Source organism: Chionomys nivalis, chromosome 2 (genome assembly GCF_950005125.1).
Source record: "Chionomys nivalis chromosome 2, mChiNiv1.1, whole genome shotgun sequence".
Classification (NCBI taxonomy): Eukaryota; Metazoa; Chordata; class Mammalia; order Rodentia; family Cricetidae; genus Chionomys; species Chionomys nivalis.
Genome location: NC_080087.1, coordinates 125,009,344 through 125,028,622, shown reverse-complemented (window position 1 = coordinate 125,028,622; position 19,279 = coordinate 125,009,344). Strand labels below are relative to the sequence as shown.

Here is a 19,279-nt window from a genome sequence, read left to right as displayed (position 1 = left end):
TGTGCCTGGGGCCTGCAAAGGCCAGAAGAGGGTGCCAAATACCCTAGAACTGGAGTGATAGAGGGTTGTGAGCTTTCTGGGGATTGAACTTGTATTAAGAGCCACCTCTTTGGCCTCCTTTTTGAGGCTTTCTTAAGTAAAAGGATAAATAATGTTTGGTCAATGTCTTCTTAGCTGAGTTTTGAGAGGCAACAAACTTCAGCAACTTTTACTGTGTAGAAGCTGAGAACGGTTTTGTAGATGCAAGGTCAGTATTCACGTGTGGGAAACCAATAAACGTCTATAGAGTATAGTCATGGTGGCTGAGATACAGGTTGTAGAAAGAGAAATCTGACATTTAGCTACATTGCTGAAGTTGGTCTGGTTCTTTGAAACAAGAATGTAGATCAGGGTGGCTAATACAGGGGCACTGAGAAGCATCCATCCACCAAGGAGGAGTCCCCAGATTTTCTCAGGTGTCGTAGCTTTATTCTAGGAACCATACAGACGATGCACTTGCAGAAACGTTATGGATCACTGTAGCTTCTTTTCACTCTTTTACTCTTTGGGGGCCCGCCACCCAACTATCAAATAAACACGTGGAGGCTTATTCTTTCTTATGAATGCCCAGCCTTAGCTTGGATTGTTTCTAGACAGCATTTCTTAACTTCAATTAACCCATCTCTGAACATTTATTTTTCTCTAGTTCTTTTTGTTGTTGTTGTTTATTTGCTTATTTATTTATTTTTTTATTAATTAATTTATTTAATTATTAAAGATTTCTGCCTCTTCCCTGCCACCACCTCCCATTCCCCCCCTCCCCCAATCAAGTCTTCCTCCCTCCTCAGCCCAAAGAGCAAGCAGGTTTCTCTGTCCTGTGGGAGGTCCAAGGACCACCCACCTCCATCCAGGTCTATTAAGGTGAGCATCCAAACTACCTGGGCTCCCACAAAGCCATTACGTGCAATAGGATCAAGAACCCATTGCCCTTGTTCTTCAGTTCTCAGTAGTCCTCATTGTCCGTTATGTTCAGTGAGACCGGTTTTGTTCTCTAGTTCTTTATATCTTTTCTTTCCTTCTTACTCCAGAGCTTGCTGTGTAGCTAGGTGGCTGGCCCTTTCTTTTCTCACCCCTCCATCTCTCCTTTCAGTTTTCTTCTCCTATTTATTCTCTCTGCCTGCCAGCCCTACCTATCCTTTCTCCTGTCCTGCGATTGGTTGTTCAGCTCTTTATTAGACAAATCAGGCGTTTTAGACAGGCACTGTAAGACAGCCTCACAGAGTTAAACAAATGCAATATAAAAGAATGTAACATATCTTTACATTATTAGATAAATGTTCCACAGCATAAACAATTTAACACATCTTAAAATAATACTCTACAACAGAGCATAAACAATTTAAAAAAAGCCAGTAATAACAATCTTCTTTTAAAGGATGTGTCAGTGGCACTCTAGCAATGACTCGGTGTATAAGGTTGCAGATAAGCTTTAGGATCTGAGACTGAATTCACAACACTCACTGGCTCCTCACGCCCGCATCCCAGACAGAAAATCCCAAGAGCTTGTTTCCAGCTCACTGAGAAACCCTGATGAAAAGCAGCGAGGTGGAGGGCAGTAGAGGAAGACACGAGAAGTTCTGTTTTGGCTTCTGTGTGTGTGCACATGGACAAGTGAGGACACAAACTCCCATGTTTGCAATTCATACACACACACACAGTAATTGTTAGTAAAACTAGATGTGGTGGTGCATGCTTATGATCCTGGCACTCAAGAAGCAGAGGCAAAAGGGTTTTAAGTCCAGTGTGTGCTACAGAGAAAGTTCAGGCCATCCAGTGCTATTCAGTGAGGTGTGGTCTTAAGGAAAGTATGCAGTAAGCTCAGATTACTGATTTTTCAAAGCTGCAGTAGAGCTTCTATTTCCTTCATCTCAGACAGAGGTTCAGGCCTACAGCTGGACCATGATCCACAACTAACTCCACTTTCAGCTACGATGGGTTTCCCTTTGCCCAGTAGCTCCCAAAGCAACTGAATGAGAATTTTAATTAACATGACCATGAAGACTCTATAATACCAAAGACATAGTGACAAATCTACAACACTCCTGAGCCCCTGGATGATAAATAGAGGTGGAGAGGAAATTTATCTCAACATTTAAAAGTGTTATCTGCATTCCTCCCACTACAGGAGCTTCACCTTGTACGCAGGTAGTTCCCCTTCCTGCCAAAGGGGCCTGAGAAAAAGGGGCGGAGGACAGAACGCGTAGGCGAGAGCAGAATGCTGGGGAACAGAAGACATGTCATCAATGGGCAGACAGTTGGTGTTTTGGATGGTTCGCCCTGCTGGAAGGAATGTTGTGAATACAGTTCGAGACCCATGGGCTGCAAAGGCATGCCACATTGGGGACAGCAGGCAGTAATAGCCTCCCTACTTATAAACCTATAGGAGCCCAGGCTAAATCTTTCATGGACATGTGCTGAGAGGCAGCTCAGAGAACACAGCGAGGTTGTTGACATTCTAGCTTAAGAACCCCGTTTGTACACTCATGAGTCAAACCCTTAGTTTTAGAGATGAGATGAAGAAGGTCTGATTTTGACAGAGTTTCTACTTTAGTAAAGCGATACCCCACATATAAAGTGAATTATAATTCTACATAGCAAGTTCCAAAGGCAGAAGTCCCAGTCCCAGGGCTTCTGCTTCCCTGTCTCCTTCCTTACCTTGACTTCCCGATCTGAGCCTGGAAACTGCCTCACATCTGTTCTCTCTACTGACACCACACAGAGGCAGTGCTGTTTTTCGAGGGTTGTGGGTTGTTTGTTTAGATTATTTCAGGCACAGCCCACTTAACTTTCTTCCAATCTAGTCTCTTTCTAAAATGCAAATTTTGCCTTCTTCATATTTGATGCTTTCAAGACCAAACTCAAACTCCTTTACTAACACAACAGTCTTCAGGACCTGGGCATGACCTCCCTCCAAAGCACCTCTCCTGCCTTTCCCATAGTTACCTTCACCTTCCTGTGACTCCAAGTAACCTCCGCCTGTCTCTGAGGCTCATGCCTCTGGCTTCCGAGAAACCCAAGTTTCTGTGTCTGCAATGTTTGAATGTGACCTACTCCCACACAGCCTCCAAGCTCAGAGTAAGTATTACATTCTTGGCCAAGTTTCTTCCTTCCCCCTCTGTAGCCCACAATCTGAGCTAGACGATAACCCATCTATACACAGAACCCCGTTCGTCCGCATACCACATCACTTATCTCACTGTGTTGCAACTGTGACCCTGCCTTCCTACCTCTCCTCTGGCTGGATTATAAGAATTCCGGGGAAAGAGATTATGTCTTTACAAATAAAAGATGAAGTTGTCTCAGGGAGCCATTTCAAAGGAAAAGAAGAGATTCCTAAAGTGGATCGTGGGTGGTAGAAGTCTTACATGGGCTGCAGAAGAGGGAGGAAGGACCCACTTTGTACGAATCACTAGGTTATTTGTTGAGCACATCTGAAAGGGACTTTTACCCAGACTTATCACTGAGAGTGATATCATAGTTCAATATAAATATAAAATGAATGAAGGTGGCACAGATGTCTGGAAAACAAGGGAAAGGTGATCATCTAAAGTCGCAGAAGTGACATTTACACTGATTCTTGAAAGTTGAGCAAGAGCTTTCTGGGTAAATGTGTGACTTTTTTCTCATTTGCATAAATTAAGATAATTCTAAATTAAGTACATTAGAAAATGTGATTCATGTAGAATACTGGGGCTAAAAGGTAGGTAGTCTAATGAGCATGTTTATCTGTAATATACATGGACATAATGTTTCGCATGCCCGCTTAATTACAGCTTGTTTACCGCACAGCAAATCACTTGCTTGCCCTAAATAAACCACTTCTAATTTAACTTTATTCCAGGCTACATAAATCCAATTAAACTGCAGTTCTTACTAGGAAAACTGTTTTCAAAACTCACTAGAGTTGCTTTAGAAATGAGTTTGTGATAATCTGCACACTGTGTGAGTAGATGAAGGAGCACGACCTGACTTAAGCTTAAAATATCTATGTTTTTGGTCCCTTTTCCCTCTTCAGGGTCATGCATTTTAATATGACTTATTAGTTTCTAATCTGATGACAAGAAAAACAGATCAGTTAACTTTTGAGACTTTTGTGCACCAGCAGGTTGGAATATTTTAAATCTACTTTTGTAGATTTAAAAGCTAACAATGTCTACAAGAGCTAGTTCCAGGTCAGGCTCCAAAAACACAGAGAAACCCTGTCTCGAAACCCCCCCCACACACACACACAAAAATAAATAAATAAATAAATAAAAGCTAACAATGGAACAAAATAAAAAGATACAACAAACTCCCAAATCATAAAGCTCAATAAGATAACCATATTATGACATGGTCATGGGTGAGCATTAGCACCGCGACTGGGTTCGTATGGATCACCTTATGTTGAGGCAATACTGAGAACCATTATGTAAAGCTAAGCCCCCTTGTCACTGTGTGACCAGAACGGACTTGCAGGGAAGCAAGGTTGTGTGCAATGATCAGATATTTTAACTTAATCATCCTAATGTGTCACGGAGAGTGTTGTGATTCGTTTATTTACTATTTCCTTCCATGCTTACCTTGGATTTCAGGACCTCAGGAAGTGGAGGGAAGTCATCCTCATAGGAGCCATTTTGAAGAGAAGGTTTCCTGAAGCGAATGGTGGACTGCAGAAGTCTTAGATTCTCTGCAGGGGCGGGAGGGAGAGCCGTTTTGTGAGAATCACAGGGTCACAGGGTGACTTGGGGAATACATCTGCAAGAGACTTTTCTCTTGACTTATCAGTAAGGATTTTTTAGGATAATATTGTAGCTGAATGTAAATGTAAAATGAGAGAAAATTAGCCTTTCCTTGAACCGTGTGGACTCTCGAGTTCGTTATTTCTAAAATATTCACAGATACGCTGCTTAGAGATAAAAAATGTTTCTAGGAAAGCAGCTGCACAGCTTTGGCTTTTTGTGAATTAAATGATATTTTTATTTCTGGCTCACTGGATTGGAATATGTGGAAGGGGAACTCTATAATCACTGCATCCATGTGTCTGTTTTCACCCATAATTGATTAATGTGTGGGAAACAAACTCCAGGCCTAGATGTTTATTGTAATGTTTATTTGATATTGTGTTTCATAAACTATTTGGGTGTATGAAAAATAATGTATGTGAGAATTAGTGGGAAACATTTGATTTGACTGCGGTCTTTATAGTTGTTTACATAAGGTTTAAAAAATTGAAAATTAAACGTGTGAAGGCAGGGACTAATCCTCTCTGTGGAAACCTTTGTTCATGTAATATGTGAGAACTTTGGAACTCTTGAGTATCAATCTCAGTCTTTCAACAGCTTCGGAGCACAAAGGACACAGGAAATGTCTCCAAGGGTGGAATGAGCTCTCAAAGACTCTGGGATCTTGGGAAGTTCATCCAGGTTACCGTCATCACATTGTCTAATCTGAGACCATCCTACCAAAAGTTGTTCAGGTGACCACAGGGTTCAAGTAGCAGAAAAGCATAGCATAATGATATTAGGAATTCTATCTTAATAGTAAATAACTTAACTAAAGCTGGAGTATAGATATGAAAAGGTGTTTGAAGAACTCTTCCTTCAACCAGCCCATGTCTTAACTCTTTAGAACAGAAGCACGAAACGTGACAGAGTTGAGAGTTGTCACCTGGTGACCCCCTGGCCAAGTCATCAGTCACATTTCTTATGCAAGCCAGGTAGGGAGAGTATGGACTACTTGATGATATGTTTAGGATGGCGTCTTCAAAATTTTCCAGTATCAGGAGCCTGTAAATTAGAAGAGAATATAGGACTAAGCAAAGTCATTTAAACTGCGATTTGCTTGCTTGTATAAAGGCAGGACACCTCTGAGTGCATGCTTGGGTGTGTGTGCATGCGCGTGCGTGTGCAATAAGTGCGTGTGTGTGCGTGCATGAGTGAGTGACTGTGTGTGTGTGCATGTGTGTGCATGTGCATGTGAGTGCGTGTGTGCATGTGTGTGTGTATGTGAGTGTGTGTGCATGTGTGTGCATGTGAGTGCGTGTGTGTGCATGCGTGAGTGAGTGAGTGAGTGTGTGTGTCTACTCCTTCCCACATCAGCCATCAAGCTCATCTCTATTCTGTGGCTTCTTCCATTACTGTTACATTTTAAGTAACAAAGAAAGGATAGATGTGAGTACCTGTTTCAAAGACCTGTGCTTTGAATTACACCGAACAATGGGCAAAGCAACTAATAACAAGTTCTGCCACATGCTAACTTACATTTTATCAAAACGCTAGTGGATGAGACTTCTCCTAACACCACTAGTGAGGTAAGAAATTGAACTAATTAAAGAACCTCTGGATGTTTAAACATGGGATAACAACTTTGGGTCCAGAAGGAACACTAAAAAGAAATAACCCAATGCTAGGAAATCTCCAACTCGCCAGCAAGAGCACACTTAATTGGTCATATGGTTGACTCTCATTTATTCATAATTCATGTCTTACACGGTTCTCTCTCTTTAGTTTTTTTTTTTTTTTTTTTTTGGTCTGGAGATAGAGATTGAACCCAAGTCCTCCTGCATGCCAGGCAAAGCTCTACCACTGAGATACTTGCCCAGGCTCTTTAAAAATTACATTTATATATGGTACGGAAGTAACACGTGTATAGTCCACAAAACATGGGTGGACATGGGGAAAATATTGTCCACCATCTAGGTGCCAGGGATGGGATTCAGGTCATCAGGTTGTGTACCAGGTCTCTTTACCCTCTGAGTCATCGCACTGGATCACAAAGCTTTGTCTTAAAGCTGTTGTTCTAAGGACTCTTGTTTAGGCATCTCCTTGACTACAGACTGGAAAATGTTGTGTTTGCGAGCCTTAGATCTTTAAGCTTTAGACAGTTTGCTTCATCATTTATTCAAGCTTCCTTGTAGGTAATCAATGCCATCTATCAATTTACAAATAAAAGATGGTTTAAATAAAAGGAAACATCTATTAGGAAGATTTCCAAAGCTAATCACCTTATAACTAATAATAACCCTACAGGAACAGAATGGCTAACAATACCAAGTTCACTGTAGAGGTTAGCCATAGAATGCCAAGCTATCCCGGCATGCAGATAAGTTGAATATTCTGTCACTCAACCCATGGTATGAGCAGTCAGGATTCTAAGATTAGTGAAGAAAAAAAGAAATAAGAATCAGAAGGAAGGAAGGAAAGAGAGATGCTAGGTGAAGAAAGGAAAGGACTCGGAGCCATCGTTTTGGAATATATGCCAGCATTAGTGGAAATGGGAGGCTGTGTTAGAAGATGCTAAAGACAAATTAAAAGACAAGATTTATAGACACAAAATGCCAAAGAAGAGACAAACAAAATTATGGAAGTATCTGTAAATATAGGGCATCTGTCATTTGGTGGTGGCAGTGGTGGTGAATAATCCATTTATTTTACTCCTGTGTAGTGGCAAGTACAGATTCCAAGATCAATGTGTCTCTTACGCACACCTTGAAGGAATGAGCCATCTAATTTGATACTCCACCCTTTGTTTATCCTTCAGTATCCACGTCACAGAATAGCAAACATTTACAGTTTTGTGCATCACCAAGTAGATGCATTCGTCTGTAAAGGAGACGAAGGGAGCTGTGGAGATACTGGCCATTACACATGATTGCCAGGACTCTGTGTGAACTGGTTCTACCCACTCTGCACCTTCCTTCCCCGTGTTTCCCGTTGCTGGAGGTGCAACACTGTAGAGCCAGCTTCCCCAGGCAGCACTGTTCAGTAGCAAAATGTGACCTAACCTTCCAGGTGGAAGATGTATCTTCAAGCTCAGAAAAGAGAACAGCTGGGTTTGAAGTGAACCAAAAGTATCATGTAAGCCCCTCCCTTATTTCTGCAGAGAGCATTGGTGACGACTTTTTCAGTTAATTTAATATATTCAAAATTTAGACCACATGCACATGCCACCGTTTTGTCTTAAACACTCTGATTGTCCTTTAAGCCACTAATTTAAGATCCTTTATACAAAATTCTTTCGTCTTCACTAAGGTGTTTACAATAAACTGTATGTTATGAATACACACGTGTGCGTGTGCACACATGCACAGGTGTATGCCCACACATAAATTTAAAAAGACATTAGAACAGGAATAATAATGGAGAAATATAAGAGTCATATGGGGGGGGGGCTGGAGAGATGGCTCAGAGGTTAAGAGCACTGCCTGCTCTTCCAAAGGTCCTGAGTTCAATTCCCAGCAACCACATGGTGGCTCACAACCATCTATAATGAGGTTTGGTGCCCTCTTCTGGTCTGAAGGCATACACGCAGACAGAATATTGTACACATAATAAATAAATGAATATTTTAAAAAAAGGAAAAAAAAGAGTCATATGGGGTAGCTGCTGTTAGAGAAAAGTAAACCAAAGCTTCTCTTGTGCCACCGGTGCTGTGGTGCAATTATTGTAAAATGGAAATGGAAAGTCCAAAGACACTCCTTGATTTCATCAATCATGACAAGAACCATCGTACACGTATTGAATTCCTTCTAATGAACTGACAACAACTGCTGATGAATCTGCAAGACAGAAGTGCAGAGTATTTACTGTCCGTGTCTGTGGGCTCTGTTGGGATACCTAGCATCAGCAACATGCATCTACAGTATCAATTTAAAGGGCTTTTGTAAAAGAAAAGAATTTTGTATGATGGCTATCTAGGAAGTATATCAAAAGACCTAGATACCTGCAACATGATAGCTGAGTTACACTGAGACTGCCGGGGACTGTGTAAGAGGAGCACCGGTGTCAGCCAGCACGGACGAGGGAAGTGAGGGCAGAGAAACAGGATGTGGGTTTTGCCCAGAGTTTACTTTTGATTAGAGACCTTTCCAGAAAATTCTATCTTAGAAAAAAATGGTTAAGATAAGTAGTTTTCAGGGCCGGAGAGATGGCTCAGAGGTTAAGAGCACTGACTGCTCTTCCAGAGGTCCTGAGTTCAATTCCCAGCAACCACATGGTGGCCCACAACCATCTGTAATGAGATCTGGTGCCCACTTCTGACCTGCAAGCATACATGGAAAGAATGTTGTAAAAGTAATAAATAAATCTTTAGAAAAAAAAAAAAGCACTCGGGAGGCAGAGGCAGGCGGATCTCTGGGAGTTCGAGGCCAGCCTGGTCTACAAGAGCTAGTTCCAGGACAGGCACCAAAGCCACAGAGAAACCCTGTCTCGAAAAACAAACAAACAAACAAACAAACAAACAAACAAAGATAAGTACTTTTGTTGCTAACTTAGCTTGTGTGCTATAAAATCAGAAAGTATTCATGTTTATGAGATACAATAGAGTGTTTCAATATGTACCCATTACATAATGTTTAAAAGAGTTTAAGCATGTCTGTTTTCTCATCATTTATTATTTCTTCATGGCAAAAACATTCAAAATTCCTTTTTCCTAGCTTTTAAAAATATTTTATTTATGCTGGGTGGGTGATAGTGCAAACCTTTAATCCCAGCACTCTGGAGATAGAATAAGGCAAATCTCCATGAGTTCAAGGCCAGCCTGGTCTAAATAGAGAGCCACAGGCCAGCCAAGGCTACACAATGAGACCTGTCTCATTTTCTTTTTTAAATTTTGTTTTATGTGTATAGGTGTTTTGCTTGCAATAGGCCTTTACACCACGTGTGTATAATTCTGCTGGCAGCCAGAACACTGGATTCCCCGGGACTGGTGGAACAGGTGGCTGTCAGCTGCCCTATGGGTGCTGGGAGTGGAATTGGGGTCCTCTGAATGAACAGCCAGAGTTCTTCACCGCGGGGCCATTTTTTCAGCCCCTCCTCTTGCTCTTTGAAACATGCAGCCACGTCACTGCTCTGCCTCGTCACTGTCTCAAGTTTCTATGACACAACAGTGTGGAACTTCTCTAACTGTGGACCATTGAGGAACTCCTCCTTGCCTTTTTACTCTTTAAAGGCTTCACTTGTGCAAATTTCCACTAGTATAGAGATGTGTTTGGGGTGACTAGATTCTGAGAACCGCAATGGCATGACTTAGGAAGCTAGAGCAACCTTTACCTATGAGACCAAGTAGTGTCTAAATTTACCTTGAACCACACGTATCACCTAAGCCTGATACTACAGGGAACTGCTTGCTTTCCCTGCCCTAATTATGAGTTCTTTCAAAACCTGCTCACGTATGTGATCTTTAGACACCATGGCGACAGCTGTCATTTCCTGGGGAAGTTCAAAATGAAATGGTTTGCAATCTTTTTCTTATGTGAATATTACCGAAAGTAGAAAAATTTTGCATTATCTTGATTAGGTTTTAAAGTATCTTGACTCTTTAAAACTCCAAAGAACTTGCACTGTAAAAACTTGGATTTTGCTTTGGTCTGAGTGTGTCGAATTCTATATGTTGACATTCTAATTGCCAGGCTGATGATGACTTCAGAAGGTGTGGTCTTTGAGAGCAAAGCTCTTGTGTACAGGATTGGTGACCTATAAAAGCAGTCTTGGAAAGGTGACCTTCATGACCCGGGAAGCAGGCTCTCTTCAGACACCAAATCTGTTCCCACCATGATGCTTGGTTCACCCCAAAATCTGAAAAACAAGCCTCCATCATTTGCAAGCTGCCCTGACTATGGTATTCTGCTGCAGGAGCTGAGCAGGCTAAGACAGATGCTTATATATTTTTCATAGGGAAAGTCCTTATGAACCTGGAAACAAGTTCCTAAGAGACTCTCCTCACAAGCCCTGAGTGAGCCTTCCAGACACACAGGTTCCATCAGTCTACAGCCTTAGAAACAAGAAGAGTTCTCGGTGCTGTGTCATCCAAAGTCTACTGAATAACACGCCCAGATTAGTTCCAACCTCACTGCAGCTAGATAATGTTCTTTGGTTCCATAGTTTTCCATGCCGATAAGACAATGGGGTAAACATTGTTTCCTCAGCCAGGTAAGCCACGGATAGACACTACAACTTACTGCGCGGCCAGACTGCTTGGAGACAGTGTCTGTTCATCGCCCTCATCACTCCACACGTGCGTTGAATTGTCACCTACAGGAACAATGCATAGATAAACAGAATGCTTTTGTTCAAACACACAACTCCTCCCCCCCCAAACTATCCCAGGTGAAATTAATAATGGGAAATAAAAAATTTTACAAACTATATTCCTGTTCTTTTTTTGGGGTGGGGGACATTTAAGGTGTTCATAGGAAATGATGCTTTTTGATTAAAATAATCCCAGCCTATGAGATTTCTAACCGCTTTTTTCATTCGCACATCAGACCACCATGGTTTTTTTTTGTCCCGAGACTTTTTTCATAGGTAATATTCAGATACCATAATTAAGATTGTGAACTAAGCATTTGTTAGTCTAATGAAACCGCTTTCAGTCGAATGTATCACTGAATCGTTTTTTTCTGCCCTGTCCCCAATTTAAGCAGTTCAGATGTAGATCTAGGAGACAGTTGCCATTACTAATCTGCACTTTCTTTCCAAAAGCAGCAAGTGATCACTGGAGCCAACTGTGAACGAGCATTGTGTGGTGATCTCAAACAAGAAGGTGCAGAGCATGGGGGAAACTAAATCTGGACCTAATGAAACCAGATGTGAAGAAAATTGTCCCCCCCCCACGAGGTTAAAGAGGACTCTGCTTGCTATGGAAGTGGAATTGTAAAGAGGAAGCAGGTTAGAAACAACGTGAAAAATCTGGAAATGCAAAATTCTCTCTTTTTTTTTAATTGAGACAGGGTTTCTCTGTAGCTTTGGAGCCTGTCCTGGAACTAGCTCTGTAGACCAGGCTGGCCTCGAACTCACAGAGATCCACCTGCCTCTGCCTCCCGAGTGCTGGGATTAAAGGCGTGCGCCACCACTGCCAGGTGAAATGCAAAATTCTTTAAGCAGTCGTGGTAAAAATGAAAACACTAAGTCCAGGACTTTAAGCCACCTCGCTTAGGAAGGGCATCAGCGGCATCTCCAGATGCTGCTCACAAGCGGCCAGCACGCCTGGGTGCCGCCCTTTTTACAGGGTCCTCACAAGAGGGCAGCACGCCTGGATGCTGTGGTTCTTACGGGGTCCTCACATGTGGCCAGCACGCCTGGATGCTGTGGTTCTTACGGGATCCTCACAAGGGCCCAGCATGCCTGGATGCTGTGGTTCTCACGGGGGTCCTCACAAGAGGGCAGCACGCCTGGATGCTGTGGTTCTTATGGGGGTCCTCACAAGAGGGCAGCACGCCTGGATGCTGTGGTTCTTACGGGGTCCTCACAAGGGGCCAGCACGCCTGAAGGCCGCCGTTCTTACAGGGTCCTCACTCTGGTCAGCAGGACCTAAGTCAGCTGATCTACTGGCTCTCCCACAGTTTCCAGGCCATGTGCCCTACAGTCGTGTAAAATGTCCCTGTGCAGAGCTCTGCAGACACCATAAGCTTTTGATGTTTTTTGTTTTAGTGAAATAAATGTGTATATACAAGAATATTCCAGAATTTAACCCCACGTCCATCCAACTTCTGTATCATTCATTCATGTCTAAGTTGGCTTGGCCTTTGGCAACTGTCAGAGTGGCCTTTTCAGTTTTCCTGTTCAGTGGAGTGAATTTTTCTGAGATTTATCAAAGGGCAATTGGATAGTATTGTCCTACATATAGAACATGTATCATCGAGTTAAAAGACCAGCAACAAAGACACTCAGAGTAAATCACCCAATCAGTAATAGTAATACTATTACTTACGGATACCTATATACTGAAAAATTAAGGGCAGAAATCTATTGAGATGTATGTTTTTTTGTTTTGTTTTGTTTTGTTTTTTTTTCCCCCGTGGAAAGGTATTCAACGTCATTTCCCAAGGTCTGTCTTGCTTTGAACTCTGAACTTCTGTGTGAGGCTGTCAGGAGCGTTGTTAGCATTTGTGTGTTCTCTGGTTGTGGAGTTTCTCTTTTTCATTGAGTTTTTAAAGTGAATAACTGATAAATTAGCTTCACGGTATCAGTGAGACTTAACCTCAAATGTAAACAGAAACTTTTCCCTCTATCTACTAAGGACTATAAAGTACTTTGAAAAAAATACTCTTACCAGTATATATACAGACCAAAATGGATGGGGAAGTGTTAAAACCATTAAAAAGCAAGATTTTACTTATATGGCTTTTACAGAATTAGGCATGGATAAAATGGTGCCCACAGACAGTGAGATAACCGCTCTGCATCAGTAAGAGTTTTTTTTTTAATTATTATTAATTTGAGAGGTGGCATACAAAGAAATGGGTTTCACTTTTCTATTTATTTATTTATTTATTTATATTGCTCGTGCGTACTGAGGTATGAGGGTTGAGATCAGAAGTCAGCTTTGAGAGTCGGATTTCTACTGCTGGTCCCAGACTGAACCCAGGTCATTTTGTCATCAGACACCCATTGAGCCCTGCTCTGGGACATTTCCAGGGGTGTGTGTGTGTGTGTGTGTACACATGAATAGCAGTAGTGTAGATATGTATGTATGCACATATATCATTATACTTTGTACCTATTTACCCTCCACTGCTTTGCTTCACTCTCCTCTCTCCGGCTTGCTGAACCCCTCCAGCTTTCCAACAGCAGCCTTCTGCTTCCATGACACACATCCATGCTCTCTTGTTTTCCCACCCCTTTAGATTCTTTCTCCTTTCCATAGCCTCCTTTCTAATTTGCTTTCTATCTTTCCATCTGTCTAATTGTCTGTCTGTCTGTCTGTCTCATATTTATCTACCTAAACTTAAATACAGATTCCATCTATAATGGTAAATGTGACATTTGTCTTTCTGAACCTTGCTTATTTAACTTAACATAATGCTCCCTTGATATAGGTGCCTTAGTTTCTTTATGCATTCTTGTGTTGATGGACAAAAGGCCTGTTTCCATATCCTGGGTATTAAGAATAATGTAAGAGTAAACATGGATATGTAAAGACATCTGTGCTGTGCTGACTAGAAGCCAGGAAGGATTACTTTGCTTTAATAGCCAACTTTTTATCTATTTATTATTGCATATGTTACAGTATGTGTGTGCATGTGGGTATGTATGTGTCATAACACACATGGGAATGTCATCAGTCTTTTGAGGCAAGGACTTCCCCCAAAGCAATCTTGCCCACCCTGTTTTCTATACTAAAATATTGTTTCCCTGGAGTTATGACTTTGCAGAAGAGCACATGCCCGTGGTTAACACAAGTGACCTCTGCTCCTAAAATTCACTCTTCATAAAAGGGACTGTGAGAGCTTGGTATCCAGGATCTAAGGACTGTGGTTTGGACAGAGCACAGAATTAGACCCCTTAAAATAGAGGAGGCAAGAGCATCCCTGTGTCTTCACGGCTGATGTGGAGGCTTCTAAAAATGCCCTAAGTGTCCTTCCAATTCAGGCTGGATGAGAGACAGGCCATAGGGAGTGGGAAGTGAGGTATCAGGATATGTAGGACACAAGGCGATGGCTGTGAAGTATGTTGTGTGGGAAGAAGTGTGGCATGGCATGTCACACCCCATCAGTGGCAGGAGATAAGAGCAGTCCTTACTGGTGTGGCCCCACGAGAGTGTCTGTGTCTGAGAACGGAAGCATGAGTCTGGTTATATATATATATATATATATATATATATATATATATATATATGTTTAAAGGACCTGCTGGCTTTGGGCATACATAGGTCCAGGGTCCGCTCTCAGACTGGCCTCTTCCTGGCACATACAAAGCCAGTGTCTTTTGCTGTGAAGTGGGGTAATATTACGAAATGGTTTTGATAATAAAATCACTTAGTGCTGACACAGACAGCACACGCATCTTCTTCAATTGAAAGAGTGCTGCCCGTGAGAGCCACAGGAGCCAACAGCTCTACCATGAGTCACTCTCTGCCTTAAGCAAAGCCCAGGTAACAAGCACATGCCCTTCAACTATACAGCTAGAAACCATGAAGACCAAACATGAGGTGACCTGACTGAGGTGGCAAGTGTCTGAACTATGGTCAGAGACTCTCGTGTAGATGAATTAGCCTCACTGGTTTGAATTTGAGTTTCCTGAAGAATCTCTAGAAATACCTGTGGAAAACTTTCAAAGGCCACGACATTTCTGTTCAAGCAGGTAGGGACCTGGAATTAATGACTAGGGAAATAGAACTGAATGCATTGCTCTACTACCCAGACTGAAGGCCTCACAAGTGCATAGATTTAATAACAAATAGGAGTTAAGCACATTCAATTTTGGAGGTAAAAATGCCTTTTCTGGTCACATTTTCTTGTCACCTTGATTATCCAATAGCATGCTTTAGTACTTTTGAAGGTCATTGGCATAGTCATAGATATAAATCTTGAACGTTGCTAAATATAGAAATATAGAAAACCGAATTACATCATTCACCAGGAAGGGGTTTTTGCTGTCATATTAGTTAGAAGTATTGTTTACTTCTGGCTTTGAAAACATGGATAAGCTTTTGTCTTTGGGGGAAAGAAATCTTAACTTGATCACTCTGATTTATATTATTATAATTAATTATGTTATTAGTAGCAGTAGTAGTAATTATAAGTTGTAAGTCTGAAGGAGAATAAGAGAGAATGGTCAGAGAAATGTGACATTCTCAAGTCTTTAAAATGCAAGTATTAAAAACAAAAGAGAAAATAATTAGCACACTGCCTAGTTCTCCAGCACAGATTTTGAAGAGAGCAAACCTCTTCCGATGTTCATAAAAACAATCCTGCTCCAGCCTTCCAAGGAAGCTGTTAGTTCTGAAGCTGGAGATAGAAAACGTCCCTTTCCCAACAGAAACTGGTAGCTAAGCATGTGTGAGTCTGCACTGAGAATTCTTCACGGGCCTCTAAAGCCTGCTTTTCATGAGGCACCTGAGACAATGCAAGGAGCAGTCGGCGTTTCATCTGAGGCTGGCAGGATGCTTACTTTAGAATCCAAAAGCAGAAGCCTACTTGTCTAAAAATGGGCAAATGCAGACAAGAAAGCATACTTCTGAATTCATTCAGAAGAGGTAAATGTTAACCTGTGTTTGCTCGCAGAGTGGGGATTCGCTCCTCGCAGCTCTAGACCTTTGTATGTGCCTGTGTGTGTCTACCCAACTGTCTCCATGTGATTCCTAGGTAATGACATTTTATATATTCAAAGGTGACATTTTCTGACTATGTTGCAACATGCTACATTTGTCCTACTGGGGTGATTGACTTTTCTTGATAAATTATTTATGCTCTGACACCTACTATGTATTCTCAAGAGGTTGGATGAGTGTATATTTTTACTATTGAAAGGTTCTTTCTTATTATTTTTAAATTCAAGTTAAGAAATGAGGTCACATGCCAGGTGTGGTGGCCAATGCCCTTAATCCTAGCACTTGGAAGACAGGGGAGGCAGATCTCTGTGAATTCAAGGCCAACTTAGTAGTCTACATAGTGATTTCCAGGGCAGTCAGAGTGACATGGTGATACTCTGTCTCAAAAAAAAAAAAAAAAAAAAAAAAAGGACACAAATCTTCTAATTTAGTTTAGCCTCTTGTTTCAAAGAGCAATGATTGAAATCTATTTGTTGATGCTATTTGATATTCATTTTCTTTTGAAAGCATAAAAATAAGTTCACAAGGTAGGAGAACTTGCTTTTACATAAAGAAAACTTCTGGAAACTTATTCTTTTTTGGACCATGGCTTCCTTTCACATTTCAACTCTGGACATGGACTTACAGGTAGCATAAATCCTCATCTAGGAATAACACTGTATATACATGGTCACATCAATTATATGCTGCTTCATTTTTCTCATGGGCTTTCTGATGCTGCATTTAATGCAGGAAAACGAGGATACGATACCTTGTGCTGGGGAGTCCAGGGTGTTCAGCAGATGTTTAACAGACTTGTGGAGGGTGCTGAATCCTTCGTCAGTTTGAACACGTGGGTAAGCCTTCTGCACTGCCAGTAGCACCCTAATGAGTAGAGAAGCCAATGAAAGCAGATTGTGTGGTGGGGCTTACAGACAGAAACAAAAGGTTATTCCAGGAGAAAATGGCTACAGTATAGAAAATGATTCCTATAAAAGACAAGATTCCTCTTTTGTAACTTAATTACTTCACTGTCTATTCATGCACAAAATCCCCCAACATTGTTCTTCAACCAGAACAGAGAACTAGATGTTTCCAGAACTGTAAAGACTTGGACTCAAGGACCTCGGAGTAAGGGAGCAAAGGTCTTGTCAGGTGTTTGATTTTCCTGCCAAGAATCATCAACAAGCAGTTAGGAAAAAGCAACCCACACTGAAATGAAATCTTTTAATTAAAGGGAGAACGAAATGCTCGAAGCTATTTCTGTTAGAGGTCAAGCCTAGATCTAGTTTGAGAAGTAATTATTATATAATCAGGTCATATATTTATGAATATTCTGCTAAAGAAATGATCATGGCTTTTAAAAAGCAGAACTTGTGCTAACTAAGACTGTATTCTGTCCCCTAAATGGCCCACGGGCACTACTCCAAACTAGCTCAAAATTAATCTCAAAACACCCAGCACTGCCTCTCTCTGAGTTATGTAACTAATAAGATGGGCAGTTCACACTGGGCACAGACAAAATCAGCAATTCACTTTTAATTGAGTTTGTTCCTGGTTTCCAAGGAACAACTAATTCCTTTTGTCCTTTTGTCCCTCTACGGTCATCAGTGCATTCCAAAAAGAGATGCGGCTCTTAAGAGGGGATGTCTGAATCTCACAAACATTGTGGTTTTTATACCAACAGTCAGCTGAGCCAGTATTTTAACTTGAGCTGCAAGTGCCTTTACCCCTGAGCCATCTTGCTGGCTCCCAGTGCTTTGAATATTAACCAAAACAAAACACTACTGTCCAAGCATTTGCCACTGAAGAGCTGATACAGCACAAATCAGCCACTAGTTTCTCTTCAAGAACCTCAACGGTAGACTGGAAGCCTTCTGCAGCACTGGTCCAGTGTGTTAATAAAGAGCATTTGACAATATTGTTGGAATCTTTAACATTTTAAAACCTAGATAGTTTAGTCTTAGCCCCCTAGATATGAATGAAAGCTATCTTGTAAGTATCTCTTAGGTAATTTCTAGCATAATATATAAACATGCATATGAATATGTATATGTATACATATGTATACCTGTATTAGGTACTTTATATAAACATACATAAGTTACATAAGCATGCTTATATAACGTACCTAATACAGATATACATAACTTATGTGTTTATGTATTTTTAAAATTTGGAGAACTGATGCTTCCCTGAAGCTAATTTGATATGCTTTACATTGCAGATGGATACAGTTTAAAAATTTCAATAACTCACCGAGGTTATCTAGCGAGTAATAAGCAGAGCTGGCTTGGCTAATGTCAAAGTCTGTAAATAGAGGTCTGTAGCATAGAAACTACATCAACATAGTGGGAAGGAAGGAGGTAAAAGATTTCAAGCACAGAACAACAGAAACTGCCAACTTAGTATCCGAGGTGTGCTCAGAATGTCCTGTCACCGGAGTATGGCTGTATTCTGTCCTCGTCTGCCTTTTCTGCCTCACAGTCATCCTTTGGACAGCTTCATGACTGTTCCCAGCACTGCGCAGCTTGCACTGAGGCTTCAGTAGTGTAATTCTAGTCTGCTAAGAGTCTCCTGAATCGTCATCTTTGAGTTGTCTCTAAACTCTGGTAACCATGGACACCAAATGAACGGGCTTCATGTTATAGATTTCAGCTAATTTATACCCAGTCTCGCTACTTGGTCTAACATGCCTGACCTACTGTTTTAAACTGAACAAATGGGCACTTGGCAATATCATCACAGCCAGCATCATTGTCAATATGTTACTAATAAACAGTTTGTTAGCCAGCAAACTAAATTTATTTCTAGCAAATTCAAATAGTAGTGATGCTGGCTCTCATCCTCTCTGAAGTGCTTTGAACCACAAATCAATATATATATTTATTTTATTCAATAAATTTTCCCCATTACTTATCATATAAAATGAAAATTATTCAAAGAAAGTCACTCTCTACATAAAGGAAAAACTTTTTAAAAGTTCATGACTTGTATCCCAGAATGACCTTTCTCTCATAAGAGCTGGGAATCACATATAACTTCTCATATATGCTTCTGAGACTGCTCATTTCTGCTAATTACTGTCATAATCTTAACAACCTAATCTGATTTTGAAGATTGCTAATATACAATTTACAGCTCAAAAAAATAGAGGTATAAAAATGAAATGAACTTTCGATGGGGCCACCTGTCCCCTTAATTTGTGCAACAAAGAGCAAAATAAGGT

At 41.1% G+C, this 19,279-nt stretch overlaps 1 protein-coding gene across 1 annotated transcript in view; it reads right to left on the bottom strand.

Annotated features, from left to right (window-relative positions):
• Abca12 (ATP binding cassette subfamily A member 12) overlaps window positions 1-19,279 on the bottom strand; it is a 166,110-nt gene that overhangs the window by 73,131 nt on the left and 73,700 nt on the right. The window contains exons 8-11 of the mRNA XM_057762616.1: window positions 16,823-16,935; window positions 10,979-11,051; window positions 5,689-5,807; window positions 4,602-4,708 (exon numbers count right to left, since the gene is read on the bottom strand). Of these exons, the coding sequence (XP_057618599.1) occupies window positions 4,602-4,708; window positions 5,689-5,807; window positions 10,979-11,051; window positions 16,823-16,935 (412 nt within the window). The remainder of the gene's footprint in view (window positions 1-4,601; window positions 4,709-5,688; window positions 5,808-10,978; window positions 11,052-16,822; window positions 16,936-19,279) is intronic.